Genomic DNA, 18,522 nt, shown 5'->3' on the forward strand with positions numbered 1-18,522 from the left:
AGTATGAGTGAAGATATTCACGTGTTTACCGGACTGGAATTACACGTTCGCTCCATGCACATAATGCGCATGCATCTTTAGTACGGTACAGTCAACGTAACTATAGGCTCAAAACTTTACCAAGGTACTCGATAGTTGCTTAACTAACGTCAGGGCACTTTCATGATCCAATAAGAAAGATCGATCCGTGTACCTCGAATTTGTGGACGTGATGGGAGGAACTTTGTAGGTGCTAGCAGTTTCTCAGGTGAATCGTGGTGATACACGACAGAACATGGTTTTGATTGCGGCTCAAAATACCAGCTTGTGAGGCAACCATTCAGGTATCTAGTCCAGCTGTTACTCAGACCCAGTCGCTTTTTTGGCGGAGAAAAAATGTGCACAATTAGGATATACCCCCGTTTGGGCTGCTGACAGGCGTTATCCCGTATATTTTGCTAGTGCGCTAGCAGACGTCGTGTGATTCTAGTCGTACAGGTATTGTTCCAAAGCTTAGACATTGGTGCGTACATCGGACATGTTTCCCTCTCTCTACGTTGCAGGTTACCAGAGAAACAGCGTTTGTAACTCAAATTACCGGGGAGTGTCCACAACTAGGAACACTTACCCTACTCCGAGTATTCGCGAAGCGAGAAAAGTTGTAACACGTATTGCAATACATTTGCTAACACAGTAGTATGACACGTTCCTATAGGACCGTAGCCAGGACGAGGCAGAGGAGGCGAAGGCCTCCTCTTGTTTTGAGGGCGTGTCACAAAATCAAGACAAGTTGAAGCCGTAATTACAAAGCGAAGTAGACGTTCTGATGTGTACTTGCCTATATATGACAGAGAGATGCATGCTTACAAGTCTATAGGTATTATCGCTCTATGCACTAACTGCAAAAATGTTTAGTGTAAAAATGTTGGGTAGCGAGCAACAGACAGGTGGAAGTTCGCGGCTCGGGTGTACGGCTCCAGCTGTCCACTAGCCGGGACCGAAAAATCGCCCAACGGTACGTACGAAAGGCTGCTACGAAACTGGAGTTTACAATGACGAAGACAGCTCTCTAGACAGAGGGACATGTAGAAAAGATCGATTTCTAATGAAAGTATATCTTTTCACGTTTTTCGAGGTAACAACGTACATTTTGCTGCCATGTGCTAGATTGCCATAATTGTGGTAAATGTGTCTGTTGATCACAGTTTCTGTAGTCCGAGATCTGATCTGGAGACACCTCACAACTTAATTTACACGATCGTAACCGAGGCGTTACCCATCCATGCAAGGCACGGTCGGCAGAATTCAGAGAGTAGATGCACCTACAAGGGATGTACTTGCAGCCAGTTTTGAAGCCCAGTAGCTGGCCTGGTACTCCAAGGAAGTGGACCAGATTCAGGAATCATGAACTAACCATGCAAGAAAGGCTCGACGATACGTGTAATAATATGAAGGCGTTCCCACTCTATTACTTCTTTGGAATACATTCTCATCACGTATCATTTCTGTTGCTACCGCCCGTAGTAACACACGAAGTCTCGGTGCTGTGGATCATTATGAGAATTCAACAGTTTCTCTTTAGATCCGTCCTTCTGGCACTTTGCAGCCAACTTGCTCCAGCAGAAGAACTGTCACTGAAGTCGTCTTGGCTTGTATCAAATCCACGCAAAGAGATCAATCAACCCATGGGAATGACTTTTATGACTTGCACCTGGATATCAAGCAGTCAATCATTTGCCAACTGCAAGAGTAGCGATGTGAGCTACGGAGGCGTTACCAACTTTGACGTCGACAACAAATTTTTCTTCTTCGATGACTACTTTTTGGCAATTCCGTATAAGACGCCATTTCCAGAACCACCGTACTGTAGAATAACTCAACACTTTCTTACAAGGAATACACGCGTGACGAACATGGGAGGATTTTCAGCTGAGACTAGTCTGGCGCTAATGCGGTCCGAGAATAACCAAGGTGTAAAGTGGAGTGTCACGAATAGCGCCTACAATGTCAGGGTTAGCGTTTATTGTTTTGCTGCCATGCCTGCTCACGGATATCTATTGGAAGACAAATCGACTAATGTGGGAGTATCACTGCCATCTGCTTGGCTCTTCATAGAGCCAGTTGCGGATTCAACTGCGGCTCTGGGTATCAGTTTCGTACAATTGGCTAGATGGGATAATATCGCGGGTACTGTTACAATCGATGATGAGTTACCAAGTACGTATGGATCTGTAGCAAATATGAGACTATTTCTTGCTAAGATAGAGATCATAAACGGTCATGAAATGTTGTATATACCGTTTACGACTACCTACGGGAAACCGCCTTTATGCATGGCTCAGTCGTATGACTATGCGGGTTATATGCCAACTATGCCATCTGCAAACGGAGTTTTTCTTACAAGATACTACGATTCGATCTATTATGATTGGTCTGGAGGCAACGACAGAATTACAGTATTTTGCATTGGAGCCATGCAGTACCAAGACTTGAGTGCAAATTCCAGTCAATATTCAAAAACAGCTTCAATACCATACGTTGGTCTACCATCACACTGGACAGTGGTCAACTGGGATTATGACGGCAATCTGCCAATGGGTGCATCGCTCTTGGCCTGTACTTGGGGCACGACGAATAAAAAGTCGATCGACTGTGACTCGAAGCAAAGCTATGGAGGAGTGGCCAACATGGACTTGCAAAAGGCAGAGCTCGAAGAAAGCGGAGATATTCTCAAAGTCCCGTTCGTTAAGTCATACGCAAAATTGCCTCACTGTTTTATTGGAGAAAACCAACTGGAAGACCAGTTTGTAGTGCCGCATTTGATTGTTTCCATGACAACCGATTCGGTTTCAATCCATGGTGTTTTGGGAAGATCTTATGTTCCATGGAATTGGAGCAATTCCACCATTGGCTCGAGTTTTACAGTGTTGTGCTTCGGTGTAATGTCTTGGAACAGCTAAGAGACTCGGTCTCAAGCCTTGATTGCTAAGAAGAAAAGAAGAGAGGACTTTACGAATGGAACAGACAGACAGAGAGAGAGAGAGAGAGACAGACAGACAGACAGACAGACAGACAGACAGACAGACAGACAGACAGACAGACAGAAAAGACAGACAGACAGACAGACAGACAGACAGACAGACAGACAGACAGACAGACAGACAAACAGACAGACAGACAGACAGACAGACAGACAGACAGACAGACAGACAGACAGATAAACAGACAGACAAACAATGTAATTCGTGACTTGTAATGCTGCTGTTGCGTATAGAGATGTATTGTCCAATTAGTTAAAATATAACAACGCGCGCAATGCTATTAAAACCCAATCCATGCACCTTTCGACCGTTCGACTTCCCAATTCTCCTAGCGTCATGGCGTGTGCGTACATTATTGCAACATTGAACACCGGATATTGCACTTATTCATATCTCGTTTCCACTTACTCATATCTCGTTTCCACTTACTCATATCTCGTTTCCACTTACTCATATCTCGTTTCCACTTACTCATATCTCGTTTCCACTTACTCATATCTTGTTTCCACTTATTCATAGTTACACTTTTCCACTTACTCATATTTCAATGTTTCAAAAATGAACCCGCTGGCCACATATCCATATTTCATTGCGAAAAAATTAAAATCAAAAGACTTTCTAGAAAAACCAAGAAAAATCAACGTACCTTTCGGCCTTTCCACTTTTCAAGGCCACGACGTCGCTTCGTGCGCGGATTTTATTGTAGCATCGAACACCGGATGGCGCATATATTCATATCTCGTTTTCACTTATCCATATTCGCGTCTCAATGCGAATCGATCTGCTGGCCACTCGTCCATTTTTCAATACGACAAAATCAAAAGGCAACAGAGTTTATGGTTTCTTCATAATTCTGCCTCAAACGCCCATGCTCTGTACGGACTCACGCTGATTTCTACCCTCAGCTATCACCGTTCCGCTCCCAGTTCCCGAGCCTTCATACGATGCGGCACGTGCGCATGCACAAATGAATCCGCATGGTGCATGTTAGTGCTACAAATCGTTTCATAACGTGAGACATTAGGCTTTCGCTATCTTCCAGCTCAGAGTGTCTTACTAGAATAGTTCTGTACTTCGCTGTACACCAGACAAGGTAGAAATCTAGCGTGCATTAAAGGCACGCCCACAGGCGAATCTAAGCCGTTGGCGATGCTACCCGCTTTCGCTCTCTCCAAGACGTCGCATCTCTAGCTAGCGATCGCATCCCTTCGCCTGGTGTCCACACCATTGACGATTAGAGTTACACAGAACACCCGCGTAGCGTGGTCTTCAAGTTTGGGGGCTGATTAATCACAGTTTAAAGCAACGCCCACTTTTCCTTTCAACTTCCACAGTATGAATGTCCGCCATTGTGGGGACAGTGTGATAGGCAAAGAATCATCTCACCGTTTACTATTGGTGACACACACACACACACACACACACACACACACACACACACACACACACACACACACACACACACACACACACACACACACACACACACACACACACACACACACACACACACACACCAGGTACTGTTAAACGTCACAGATCTTTAATAATATTATTAGTCAAAATTTGTAATTAGAATTACTACACTGTGTTAATTAAACTTCTTTCTAATCTAAACATGACTTCAGTAAAAGTCTCCGGTTACCTCGTTTGCAAAACTGTACAACCAGGTCGTCAACGTTATTTTTAAGCTTTCCACCTTCTTCTCGTTCAATGGTCAACAAGGCCATGGCAGTCAGCCGCTCTTGCCTCATAGTGCTTCTCGACCACGTTTTCACTCTTCGCAGATGGGAGAATGACCTTTCTGCTTCTGTAGAAGACACGTGAATAACCAAGAACGTTTTAATTAGTTTGAAAACGTCTGGATATGCCTTTCTGTAGCAGCTTTGTGCAAACAGTTTACACAATTTGTCCATTGCATAGCAGCCCGTCAGATCTTTGTAGGAATCGTCATTCTCGCAGTCTTCGACTGTCGCTCTCTTCGCATCAGAGTAGAAGACACTGAGCTGATGATGCAATCTACCAAAGTCGAAATCAGTCGTGTAAAACTCTCGCACAACTTTAAAGCTCTCTTCGTCTGGTTTCGGATGAATAAATGAATTGACAAGTAGACTTTCCATAGCCGATAATACCGCTAAGTCATTCTCACCAAATCTCTCCTGCAATTGCATGATCACAATATCTACAATTTCTTTGTAAGTAATTCCAAAGTCCTGTTTAGCCGTCTCGACTTAGTAGGCATCGGCAGTGTTGCTATCTATACGCGTTGGAGGCTTTCGCTTACGAGGACTTGGCATCTCCAACCCTAATTCACCTGCAAGTACCTCGGCTTCGTTCCAGTATACTTGGAAGTCATCGCGCAGCATTTTGAGAGTATCTATCGTGCAGGAAATCATGGTCTTGACACCCAATAGTTCTATTTGCTCACCTTGAAGATAATCTGAGAGCACTGCAGTTTTACCAAGAATTGCTTCTAATGCAATGATATAGAACAAAAATCTAAAAGTCTCAATAAAATTTAACAAGCGAGTGGCGTCAGGCCCAAGATGTGGATCGGTAGATGCAATGGCATCGAGAGGAACAATAATTGCTTTGACGCGCAACTTTACAGCACAAACAGATTCGTCTCGAGAAGACCATCGCGTTTGACAAACCCGCTTGAGCGTTAACGCAGGCTTTGATGCATCTAGAGTTTCCTGTATGATCTTGAAGTGAGAATGCCGCTTTGCAGATCCCTCTAACAATGTGTATAGGTTGTCCAGCGCTCCTAGAGTGTTCCTTGCATCTTGAATCATCGAGCAAGCTTTTGTCAAGGACAGATTAAGAACGTGAGCGTGACAGTGGATGTAAACTGCTCGTGGTTCTCTTTCTTGAAATCTAGCACTGACCCCATTGTAACAACCGCTCATGTTAGCGACTCCATCAAAACACTGCGTTCTCATTTCCTCTATTTGAACTTTCACGTTTTCAATTACTCCTTTAATGAGATTAAACAATGCCTCTCCATTGATTTTTCTGCTACCCAAAACCCTAGAAACTGTTCGTGGACTGTGAGAGAATCGTCTACGTGTCTAATACAAAGGGACAGCTGCTCTCCTCGAGAAACATCCGTTGGTTTATCGCAAATTAAACCGTACACAGCCGATTGCCTTACTTTCTTAACAATACTAGTCTGAATGGCTTGTCCACATACCAATCATCTTATTCTGTATCTGTGGTGACGTGTGCGTAAACGTTCCTTTCAAGTGATTGTCCAGTTCAGAATCGTATGACGCTAGCAAGTTCAAAAGCTCACGAAAGTTTTCCTTATCAATTAAACTTTCTTCGTCGTCGTGCCCTCCGAACGCAATGTTTTGCCAATCAAGGGAGATTACCGCCTCAATTATTTTCTTAACGTTTCTTCGGTTAAAATCAACTTGTTGCTGGTGAAGCGTATTTATTTCTTGTGCAACAGATGTAGACGATTCAGCCAAGTGTCGTGATTGATTCCATGCTACAGCCGCGAGTGAATGGACACGGCTGGCTTCATGGCGCTTCAAGTCTTCTACACACGTCTTCCAGTTGCGAAAGCCTTTGTCGTGAATGCTGGATCAGATCTTCCTAACTTACTACTACGCTCAGCTAAACGACAAGCAAAACAAAAGGCTGCGTTTGTAGCCTCGCAATACTCCAGCCAATCATGATTGTTGTACCATGCCTCTTGAAAAGATCTCTTTGCTTACCGAAAAACTGCTTAGGAAACGATCCGCTTGCTATGCTCGACGCTTTGGGCTGATGAGGTCCTTTAAGCATATCAGCGTCTGGCAAACAATAAACCGTATGCTTGTCTACCGTATATGTTTTCCCTATAATTGCAAGACATGACTGATCTTGATCAGTAAGTGTCATCTCCATTTCACAATCAAGTGTATGTCCATGAGATGATCCTTGGTAACAGTTTCTAAACATGTAAGTATCGAGTTTAGGTTACAAATAGACTGCGGGACTGATTGCCGTAAGTGTGCGTAATGAAGTGGAAACAGTCCGTGCCATGAGGATTTTCAAGGCTCGCTGCACTCGTCAAAATGGCGATAACAATAGAATATCTATCTATATATATAAATGAGAAGTGTCTGTGTGTCTGTGTGTTTGTGAGTCCGTCTGTAGGAGCGTTTCTCAAAAACCGACAGTCCGATCTCGGCCGAATTTGGCTCGCGCACGCCGAATTCATTCGCGTCGAAAGTCAAACTGTGGTCGTCTTCCCCACTTCTTCCCCGACGACGCCATTTCCCGCCGATCGCACTCGCTTCCGCTAGCGCGCATATATCCCCGGAACGGCGCATCGTATCTCCATCGAATTTAGACTGCCCGTTCCCGACGTCGGACGGTACGCGCTGAGCGAGTCGTTTATGGACGGCGACGCAAGGAAACGGAATATATTTTTGCTGATATCCGGGTCTTGAAAAAATCGCCCACAGTCATTTGCCAGTCTACGGCCGTCGAAGAGCTGCCGTGTTTGATGCACCTGTTCTCCGAAACGCCAGCAACGTCTTCGAAGAGACGACGTTCAACGGGACTGTCGAAATGGCGAGAGTCGGTATTCGTTATATACGGGGAACGAATTATATCGGTAAGTATTGCACGTGACTTGCACGTTACGGGATTCACGTCGAAATTATAGATGCCAGGTTCGATACACCATTTCCTCGCAACGGCAGCAACGTCCAAGTCGAAATGGCTTCAACCAATCGCTAATCCAATCAACGGGATTTTTGGAAACGGCAATTGAACGGGATGTAACTATGAATGAGAATTCTGTCTGGCTGCTAATAAACGGCACTTACACCAAGGCTAATTAGTGACAGTAAACGGTTTTCTATACAAACTGTACGTGACCTGGCTACACACCCTCTTCCTCTCCAACCATCAAACACATTTCTAGATACTTTCTGCTCTAATCTCTACCTTTAAAGGCGACCTGTCTGTCTGTTTGTCTGTCTGTCTGTCCTGTCTGTCTGTCATTAATAGCAAACAGTGTCTGCAAATCAATAATTTGTGTGATTAAACTATTATCCGGGCGAAACCGGGCATTGGAGCTCGTGTATAATTTAAATTACTTCAGTGCAAACCGGTGTTGGCCAATTATAGCATTTCGTAATGATAATCTAGCCAGCAATGGATAATTAGGTCTAGTTGGCTAGAATAACCCGACTCGGTCCCGAGCACAGAGTGGAGAAAGTACGGAGTCGATCCATGCATGCAATTGCAAATCGCTAGACAATCCATTCTGCGGTCAATCGGTTTGTCGAACTTAGACTTACTTGAAAAATTGATGGATAGCTTTCTGCTTTTTTGATGCAATCTTCTTTGCGTTTGACTCTGTTATTTCCGGACGCGCAAAGCGTGTCAAACGTCTTATACGTGATGGGCATGCCCACTTCACGTGTCCACTGACTTCTCGCACACACTGAAATAATGATGTGTATATATGTATTATCAAAGTGACAATGTCTTCTTCCACACGCTACTCTAAGATTAAGGGGACTATTTGGTAACATAATTAATCAAAATTCTGCTTGAAGCGGAGTGACACGCCCAAAATGCTTGGGATATAGCCTCTCCCAGCTTTTCCCCCACCCCGACGCTACGCCGGTGCACAAAACCGTACAACGTTACGTCAACTAGGCAGAACAAATAGCTAATTGCTATCTTTAGAGTATCATGATAGCAAACCATCTAGCCACAAAGTAGTAATAGTAAAAAATGTTGTGTTGATTTTATGGAACCTGTAGTATGTAAGGAATCTCTAGAGTTTGAAGTTGTTAATTAACGTCAGAAATCTAGAGTTTGAGGTTGTTGTCATCATACATTTGTTACATTAATACAATTTACTAAATATTTGAAGAGCATGCAGTGAAGCGCCGGTGTACTTCCCTCCAGATGTCAGACAGGTACGGTCACTAGTTAGACATATGCATGCATGCATGTACGAAGCACAGAAATGGAATCGAGAGGACTGAGTCCCTATTGCTAATTGACTACTAGTAGGGACCGACACTGCACCGTCTCCTAGTCCATTAATCTGCAATAGTTGGATTTGGTAAAAGAAATGCATGTGCAACTGTTTTGAGTACATTTTCTCCTCTCTTGAGACTGAGCGTTGTCTGATTTGTAGCATCATCTTCCTTAATTAATTAATAAGTAGAAACGGGAGAGGCTGGCTGGATAGAAATATAAACGGTCGGGTAAACTAGATTTAAATCCGCTAGAAGAATGTCAGAATGAGTTGGCAGAAATGGCTGAGGGGCAGGATCCACTCGCTGAATATCAAACACTTATTAATTACTATAGGCATCATTTCCGTCTTCTGATTCATCTTTCATCGTCTTGTTAATTACGGCGATTATTATTCTTTTACTTGGGCTGTTCTGTTGTACGTTTTCGTAATTAGTATGAAGCTTTCATCATGACTTCTAGTAGAAGGAGCTGATATGGTAGGCGTGGCGTATCCGGGTCTGCGACACGTACAAAGTTTTCTCTCGGGATACACGCAAACAGTTACAGAACTTCCTAATAAGACACTCTGAGCTTGACGGTAGGGAAAGTCAAACGACTCTCGCGTTATGAAACGATTAATTACTACTAGGGACAACGAGCCTAGTAACACGAGCAAGACACCCTGCCTTTGGTCCCGGTAATCGCGGCTTGATTTGTGCATGCGCACGCGCCGCATTGTATAAAGGTTTGGTAACTGGGAGCGAAGCGGTGATAGCTGCAGGTAAAAAAGAGCGCGAGTCTGTATGGTAATTAGTAAAGACTTATTGATACTGAACACTAACTGTAGAGAAGAGAGTGTGTGAACACAACGTCAGTAATGCTGTCTACAATAGAGTAAGGTGTATACCAAGAGACTGGAACAGATGCAGATGAACGTTTGAGAGATCAGATTGTGTATGGAGTGAAACCGAATGTTCTACGGAAGCAATTATTACAAAAGAAAGGTTTGACACTAAGCCAACGATCTATAATTTACGGTAAACAGGACCTGTTCATCTTTTTACTAGGATTCTTTCGTTCGAATGGGACTGGGAAGAATCTTTCGTCCCAATGGGATTTTCATGTTTTTTGTCTTCGGTTGAGACGTTGAACTTACTGAATGTAATACATACACATTTCGCTCACTTTTACACGGTCTGCAAAGTCTAGTCGTTTTCAGAAACGACGTAGAACGCCTATGAACCCAAGACAAGTTTACATTGGTAAAATTTTGACGTTAGGCGTTATCTACTAAGCCTAAAAATTGTCTGCGCTGTTATGGAAACCACCTACAATGCTTTTGAGAGTCAGGAAAGCAAATCAAAGGTTGACGGCCCTGTCAACCAGACCGTACTCGCGCATCTCGACGGTTAGATTGACGCTTTCATATTCACGTCTTACGTCTGCCGATGCTGAAAATGCAATGGCACTACTTTTCACAATAGAAGCAACCCATTCAGTACTTTGAAACAGCTCTGGATCGGTCGGAAATGTCGAAATCCCGATCAGACGAATTCGTTGGAATGGGATTTTGCTATCTAGCGTGATCTTTTGCGCGCAAAACATGACAAAACGTTAGACGCTAAACGTATCAAATCACGGCATTGCTGTGACGATGGCCATTGAAGCTTGTAGACGTCAAGAAACGCAAGGTAAGATTCGGTTGTCCTTGTTGACCAGACCGCATTCGCGCCTTTTGACGACTCATTTGACGACAATAAATAATACGATAGTCAAGATTACTACATTAAATTTTTACTTTAACATACTAGCCACCAAGTAATTGATGTTATTTGTGATGGAGTTTCTAATTGCATAGGTAATAAATTACATCCACAAGGATTTTCAAAACTATGTTAATGGCATGGTAAGTAACGCAGGCGACAAATGCTATCACTGAACTACGTCTATTTACTGGATATGATAATAGTAGAGACCAAGACGAATCCTAAGCCTTTCTAGCTTTGTTCTCCCTATTTTCCGCAAGCGCGGAATAGCTGGTTTTCAAAGGATAAAAAAGGTAATTTATCACAATACATAGCGAGGCAATGTAGAAACTGTTCATGTGTTGATTTTTTAGCTAAATGTTTTTCGTTATGAGCTTCTTGCCATTCCAGTTTACTTAACCAATCATTGGATAGAAGTTGTAAGCCATGAATATATTTGCTTACTAAGTTTTGTATTTGTATTTCTTCAATGAATTAAGATTATAGATATATTTCATCAAGCCTTTCTTTGTCTTTGACTCGCTTGGAATGAAGCACAAACAAGTTGTTTTCGACTTGAAGTAAAGTGATTTAGTTTTCCTATAGCTACTTACAATTGTGTGCATGATGGAGTATAGAGTCGACGAAGTCACTTAATTTTAACGACGTTTTTTGTATTTAACGGACTGTGGATTACGGATGTGTACCGTTTAGTCAATGGATCGACTCTAGATGTAACCGACTGGTCGTTGATATCCCCAATACCTAAAGTAAAATTGGATGTATTAGTACTATCGTAGTTAAACAATTGCATACCAGAGTAGTGTCACACTTGACTTCAGCGTAAATATAAAAGTCGAGATGCACACAACTGCTGCAAGTGACGAAAGCGTAAAAAGATTGTGACGTAAGAAATGAGCAATGAACAATCTATAAGTTATAGATGACAAAATATATGAAATGACAAAAGACGTGAACATGAAAGCGTCAATCTAACCGTCGAGATGCGCGAGTACGGTCTGGTTGACAGGGCCGTCAACCTTTGATTTGCTTTCCTGACTCTCAAAAGCATTGTAGGTGGTTTCCATAACAGCGCAGACAATTTTTAGGTTTAGTAGATAACGCCTAACGTCAAAATTTTATCAAGGTAAACTTGTCTTGGGTTCGTAGGCGTTCTACGTCGTTTCTGAAAACGACTAGACTTTGCAGACTGTGTAAAAGTAAGCGAAATGTGTATGTATTGCATTCAGAAAGTTCAACGTCTCAACCGAAGACGAAAAACATGAAAATCCCATTGAGACGAAAGATTCTTCCCAGTCCCATTCGAACGAAAGAATCCTAGTAAAAAGATGAACAGGCCCCGAGACGATGTAATGTCTTTGGCACGCGCAAGTGGGGGTGTCAAGAATGAGCTATTATTATAGCGCTGCAGGCTAAATACATCAATCTAGTATCACGTGACCATACACTACATTACATCACTCCCCTCTAAAAAGTGTCTAAAATACCCTTCTCTAATTAACTTAATTAGCGAATAGACTTAATCAGAGTCCATAGTAGAATCAATGTCAGAATCCATTAGGTAATCTCCGTGTCGCTGTGGGCGGCGTCGATTGCGGACGGGACGTTGGATTCGAACTGCATCATCACCATTATGGTCTTCACCCATACTGTCTTCGTTATCATTCTCCAGTTGGTCCATATCGTCATCGCTGCCATTCTCCGGTTGGTCAACGTCTCCTGAACAACATCCCCATTCCTTGGACCCTTTATCTCGTCCAGGAGATTACCAATCGGTTGACATATCACTTCCGATCGTTCATTCGATGTGAGATGTACGGGCCTTGACTTGTATGGTTTCATTCGATCGTGATGAACAGAAATAACTTTCTTTCCGCGACATCTTTGCAACAAATAGACGACATCCGACAAAGGTTGAATTATTGTATAGGAACCTGTCCACCTGGGAGACAGTGATCGAGACTTCTTCACCCGTCGAGACGTTGCTGTTATCCATACCAGATCACCGATCTTATACTTACGAAAATTTTGAACTTTTTTTTGATATTGTTGATGTCTAGCTTCCTTCATCTGCTTGGATCTACTTTCGACATTAGCGTACATTTCTGCAACTTTCTCCTGTTCTTGGTCAGCATACACGGTAGGTAGTTGATGTTCATCTGTTGACTCAGAATATACCAGATCCGCTGCTACGTGTAACATAGTTCTTGGGAAATCTTTGAAAACGATTCTATAAGGTGTATCTCCCATGGTTTCGTGGTATGCTGTATTGTGAGCAAATTGTGCTGCAAAGAGATGGTCATACCAATCTCGTTGATGTGACGCAACCATCTTAGACAAAGATTCACCCAGAGAGCGGTTAAGACGTTCAACAGATCCGTTAGCCTGTGGATGATAAGGTGTGAAAACGAATGTCGAATACCGTATTGTTTGCAAAATTCTTTAAAAACATGACTTACAAAACAAGGACCATTATCTGAATGAAAATGTGTTGGAATACCATACCTTCCAATCCATTCTTGTAGTTTCTCACAAACTTCATCGGCTGTTTGTCTCCGTATGGCACACATTTCTGCATACCGCGAGAAGGCATCTTGTATAACAAAAATGTATTGATATCCGCCGTCGGTTTTCGGTAGAGGACCTTTGATGTCCATTTCAATAACCTCAAATGGTTTTGCTGATGACGGTCTTTCCAACAGGGGAGCTCGAGCTTTAATGTTGACAGGCATTCTTTCAGCACAAACAGTGCAAGATTGCGTGTAGTTTTCTACATCTTTACGAACGGTTGGCCACCAAAAACGACACAAAACCCGAAGCAAAGTTTTCTTAGAACCCCGATGACCTGCCAAATGTTCATCGTGCGTCTTCAGCCCAGGCAACACACTTTTGTGATAACGACCTCACAGCACAGTCGGGAATTATCTTGTCGACTGCACCATATTCTATGTCGTTTTCGCACCAGTACTCATCCTGAGGTTCCAAACGACTCAAAGCGTCCGCCACTTTATGTGTTTCACCATTTATATATTCTACACTAAACGAGTACTCTTCCAGCTCCGCAATCCACCTGGCTCTTCGACCCCAAGGGTCTTTAACAACCGATCTAAATTGGAGGGGACGATGATCCGTTCGTACTATGAACCTCGTTCCAATCAAATGGTGTCGAAAATGTCGTACCGCCATAACTATAGCGAGAAACTCACGGTCATAGGTAGAATACTTTCTTTCTGTTTTGGTCAGAACTCTGCTAAAATAAGCTACAGGTCTCACACCGTCTGGAGTGCTTTGTGCTAATTCGGCTCCAATTCCTACCGTTGAGGCATCCGTTGTAAGTATAAACATCTGAGATGGGTCAGAATGAGCTAGCACCGGAGCAGACATTATCTTGTTTTTAAAGTAACAAACGGACTGTCGCATTCAGGGGACCAATGAAAAGTTTGTCACCTAATAACGACGTAAGTGGTTTAGCAATTGTTGAATATTTCGGAATAAAACGTCGATACCAACCGGTCATATCCAAATATGACTTGACCTCTTTAATTGAACTCGGTCTCTGAATTTTGGCAATCGCCACTGTCTTTTCTGATTTTGGACTAAGGCCATTTGCACTCACTCTATATCCACAAAAAACAACTTCAGTCATACCAATCTCACACTTTTTTCCATTGACTCTCAATCCATGACCCTGTAATGTCTGAAGGACTTGTTCTAGACGTTCTAAATGTGAATGAAACGAGTCAGAGAAAACACACAGATCATCCATATATAGCACTAGCTGTAATGGTGACATATGACCTAAGATTGAATTCATCACACGGCAAAATGTAGCTGGTGCTCCCTTTAGTCCAAATGGCATTCTGTTGAATTCCCATAATCCGGATTGTGTACTAAAAGCAGTCTTTTCTTTATCTTTCTCTGCAATGGGTATTTGGAAATAGCCATGCGCTAAGTCGATTTTACTAAAAAAAAAAACGTGCTCCAGCCATAGATTCAACAGCTTCTAATAGATTTCCCGTGGGAATGGCCGTATCTTTAGTTCTCGCATTTAGAGCTCTATAATCAATGCACAAACGTAAAGTTCCATCTTTTTTACCGGACATACTGGTGCAGCAAACGCAGACGTTGAAGGACGTATAACTCCTCGTTGGTGAAGATTTCTTACCTCTTCTGCAACCTCCGCTCTCCACTTTGTCGGCAATCTACAAAGGCGGCATGTCACAGGAGCATCATCTGTTAACGGAATTGTATGCTCCATTCCATTTGCACTTCCCTCATTTCCTTCATATGAAAATACGGTACGATAACGCTTGAGAAATCTTTCTGAGTCCTTTCCACTTGCGTCAACTTGTCTCCAAAAGTTACCTCCATCCAAGGTTTACCCCCTACATCTGGAGATTTACCACGTTTAATTCCATTCTGATTATTAACAACGGCCGCTTCCGAAAATTCTGCAATGTTTTGTCCCTTATGCACTGCTATAGGAGAAGACGTCAAATTGCAAACTCGGACAGGAACCCTCTTTTGATTACCTCCAACTGCGATCGTATCGCAACCCAACAAACCAGATCTTTCGCACAAATCTTCTGTTACCTCAATAATACCTGTCCATTCCGTTGGTATGGCGGAACAAACTTGACCCCATATAGTCATTTCTTGTCCTGGAGGAATCGTCATGTGGACCGGTGCAAATACTCGCCCAAATTTTACCAGCCGAACAGAGTGTTGAATGGTGTCAACCTTCTCGAAACTTGATACTTCATCTCCGTCAATACACAATTTCTTATTGGCCACATCAATCTGTACCGCTAGAGACGACAACACATCGGTTCCCAATATCCCATAAGGAATTCCTTTAACCACGTAAAAGGAGGCACGAATACCACGAGATCCTAGCTGGATAAATTCATTCACCATACCTTCACATCTAAGTATCGTGCCATCGACCATTACGGGTTGGCGGGCGACCCGCCGTGTCATTGCCAACTTGTTTCCCTCAACGACATCATAGCCTATTAAACTCACATCAGCTCCCGTGTCAACGAGGAAAGGGCATTTCTCTTTACCAATTATAGCTGTCACCATTATGAAACCATGTACATTAGTCGTCAGGTTTGTAACGTGACTTTGCTTACCGCTACCTCGATGTACTGGAGCCTGTGCCGTGCAATTACGGGCTACATGTCCTGGACGTAAACACCGATGACAATCGTGCAAATGGGGACAATTGGGACGAATATGGTTAGGATCGCCACAGATGAAACAAAATCGGCCAGATGTTTTCTGCATTCCAAAGTCTTTCCGTCGTCGACCGCGACCGCGACCCCAAACAGACTTCTGTCGGCTACCGGAAGCCGAATCAACCGCACTGACATGACCAACGTCATCGGCATCCGCCGACCTGTCAAATGTTAATGATCGGCAATTATGACATCGTGTATCTTCGCCGGTTGACAAAAGACCGGAACCAGACGATTGACTGAAATCACGTGAAAGTGCCGGCATCGTCCCGCTTGGTTTTCTCTCACCGACACCTGCTATCTGTAAACGATGTGCTTCTTCACTTAATTCTGCCACTGATTTTAAAGCTGTATCTCCACTCAAACGAAGCTGAACTTGGAACTCATGCGGCAACCCTTCCAAAAACGCGTCTCGAGCCACTGTAGTTACCGAATCCACGTCGAAACTAGGGTAAGATAAACGAGCAAGTCGTTGAACATCATGACCAAACGCACCAACAGATTCTGCAGTAACAGCCCATTTTCGTCGTCGTAGGTCAGTGACTGCCTGCATGCGATCTGCTCCGCCACGTAGAAACTCACGTTTTAGCGAACTGACGATTACGTCAAAACTTGTTTTGTCGTCCACCGACAGGCGTCGATAGTTATCAAATGCAGCCCCTTCCAATCGTGATGCTAGGGCGAGAGCCTTCTTTTCTCCCGAAAAACCCTTCAACTGTGACCAGACAGTAACGCGATCCAGAAATACCAGCAAGTCATCATAACCTCCAAAGGCTGTAGGTACACAATTGTCCATCCTGTCACCAATGTAATGTCTTTGGTACGCGCAAGTGGGGGGTATCATAAATGAGCTATTATTATAGCGCTGCAGGCTAAATACATCACTGAAGTATCACGTGACCATATACTACATTACAACGACACTAGTACATGTAATGAACAGAATTATATACAACACAACAAGATACCGAGTACAAACCAAGTGACTCCCACTGTCCCATTCGACTGTCAGTCTGAGTCATTTTCACACAGCACGGCCAAAAAATTATGTCACGAGAACACGAGGGCATAACTGTGCGTGCGTGTTCAACCTTCTAGCTGAAAGATGAGAGTGTACGGCCCAGCATAATTTGAGTGTCAAATGAACATTTTCAAACTACACTAATTGTAATGCAACAACTAGCAAGAGTCACTGTTATTGAATTGGAGACGAGGTAATTGCCAAAAACTTTGCCTCTGTTTCCGGAGCATTACCCCGTCTAGGGTAGGTGTACCTATCATTGTGGACACTCCCCGGTAATTTGAGTTACAATCGCTGTTTCTCTCGTAGCCTGCACGAAGAGACATAGTCTCGCGTAGCCAGACCCCTTTCCGCCGCGGCCTCCCCGGCGAAATGGGGTCTGGTGTACGTCCTTTGATGTCGCTGTGTGCCGCGTAGCCAGAAATCGGCTATCTAAAGACCGGATTTAGTTTCTTAAACGCTTCACTAAAGACGAGACTGGTATGCACGCAATGCAATCCTATCTCAATAGCTTCTCTTGTTTCGTAGAGAACAACTCGAAGACTACAGCTAGAGTCGTTGCTGTTTGTGAAATCTGCATGTCTACAGCAGCGATTAAACGATTTGGTCTCTTCCTGGTTGCTACTGTACGTGTTTACCAAAACAATGCACAAAACACATGAAATGATTACCCAAACACAGAAAGACGACTCATCTTGTTTCGATGACGTCATGCAACTCCAAGCCCTTCCAGATATCGCTCACTCCGGACTGTATGTGGTCGCTTTAGACGTCAAAAAACAGCAAACAGCGCTGAGTACGTTCGCATTCAGTCTCCGTTGTGACACGAGCGCACAACGCTAGATCGTACGACGTCGATCATGGCTGCATGAAATCGAAGCCTGTCGACGTCAACGTCCCCGCGGCCGCGTTTAATCGCTGCTGTAGACATGCAGATTTCACAAACAGCAACGACTCTAGCTGTAGTCTTCGAGTTGTTCTCTACGAAACAAGAGAAGCTATAGGGATAGGATTGCATTGCGTGCATACCAGTCTCGTCTTTAGTGAAGCGTTTAAAAAACTAAATCCGGTCTTTAGATAGCCGATTTCTGGCTACGCGGCACACAGCGACATCAAAGGCCGTACACCAGACCCCATTTCGCCGGGGAGTCCGCGTCGGAAAGGGGTCTGGCTACGCGAGACTAGAAGAGACAGGAAAACATGTCCGATATACGCACCAATCTAGAAGCTTCGTAACGGTACCTGTACGACTAGAATCGCACAACGTCAGCTAGCGCACTAGCACAATATACGGGATAACGTCTGTAAACAGCCTGGACGCGGGGTGTATCATAATTGTGGACATTTTTCTCCGTTACAGAAAGCGACCAAGCCTGAGAAACAGCTGGACTAGATACCTGAATGGTTGCCTCACAAGCTGGTATTTCGGGCCGCAATCAAAACCATGTTCCGTGCTGTATCACCTCTGTGTAAAATGGCGTCGTGCCTTTCAAATTTTG

The 18,522-nt window shown here is 43.6% G+C and overlaps 3 protein-coding genes across 3 annotated transcripts; 1 reads left to right on the forward strand and 2 right to left on the reverse strand.

Annotated features, from left to right (window-relative positions):
- Positions 1-1,500: 1,500 nt before the first annotated feature.
- On the forward strand, positions 1,501-3,181 carry LOC134189782 (uncharacterized). Its single transcript, XM_062658158.1, has one exon. It carries the CDS (start codon positions 1,536-1,538, stop codon positions 2,937-2,939), a length of 1,404 nt encoding a protein of 467 aa, XP_062514142.1. The 5' UTR covers positions 1,501-1,535; the 3' UTR covers positions 2,940-3,181.
- Positions 3,182-4,627: 1,446 nt separating this feature from the next.
- On the reverse strand, positions 4,628-6,914 carry LOC134190286 (uncharacterized). Its single transcript, XM_062658740.1, has 5 exons — positions 6,743-6,914; positions 6,214-6,294; positions 5,449-6,057; positions 5,345-5,397; positions 4,628-5,179 (listed from the first exon to the last, which is right to left on the reverse strand). The coding sequence occupies exons 1-5, from the start codon at positions 6,912-6,914 to the stop codon at positions 4,628-4,630; spliced, it is 1,467 nt and encodes a 488-aa protein (XP_062514724.1).
- A 5,264-nt stretch (positions 6,915-12,178) lies between these two features.
- On the reverse strand, positions 12,179-13,130 carry LOC134190209 (uncharacterized). The gene has a single exon (XM_062658647.1). The coding sequence runs from the start codon at positions 13,091-13,093 to the stop codon at positions 12,320-12,322; it is 774 nt and encodes a 257-aa protein (XP_062514631.1). The 5' UTR covers positions 13,094-13,130; the 3' UTR covers positions 12,179-12,319.
- Positions 13,131-18,522: the final 5,392 nt, after the last annotated feature.

This window comes from Corticium candelabrum, chromosome 14, assembly GCF_963422355.1.
Source record: "Corticium candelabrum chromosome 14, ooCorCand1.1, whole genome shotgun sequence".
NCBI lineage: Eukaryota > Metazoa > Porifera > Homoscleromorpha > Homosclerophorida > Plakinidae > Corticium > Corticium candelabrum.

Coding starts and splice junctions, on each gene's coding strand:
- LOC134189782 (XM_062658158.1), top strand. CDS start 1,536: ATGAGAATTCAACAGTTTCTCTTTAGATCCGTCCTTCTGGCACTTTGC.
- LOC134190286 (XM_062658740.1), bottom strand. CDS start 6,914: ATGGAGATGACACTTACTGATCAAGATCAGTCATGTCTTGCAATTATA. Junction 6,295..6,742: donor GTTTCCTAAGCAGTTTTTCG/GTAAGCAAAGAG, acceptor TGAACTTGCTAG/CGTCATACGATTCTGAACTG. Junction 5,398..5,448: donor GCTCTCAGATTATCTTCAAG/GTGAGCAAATAG, acceptor CCTGCACGATAG/ATACTCTCAAAATGCTGCGC.
- LOC134190209 (XM_062658647.1), bottom strand. CDS start 13,093: ATGGTTGCGTCACATCAACGAGATTGGTATGACCATCTCTTTGCAGCA.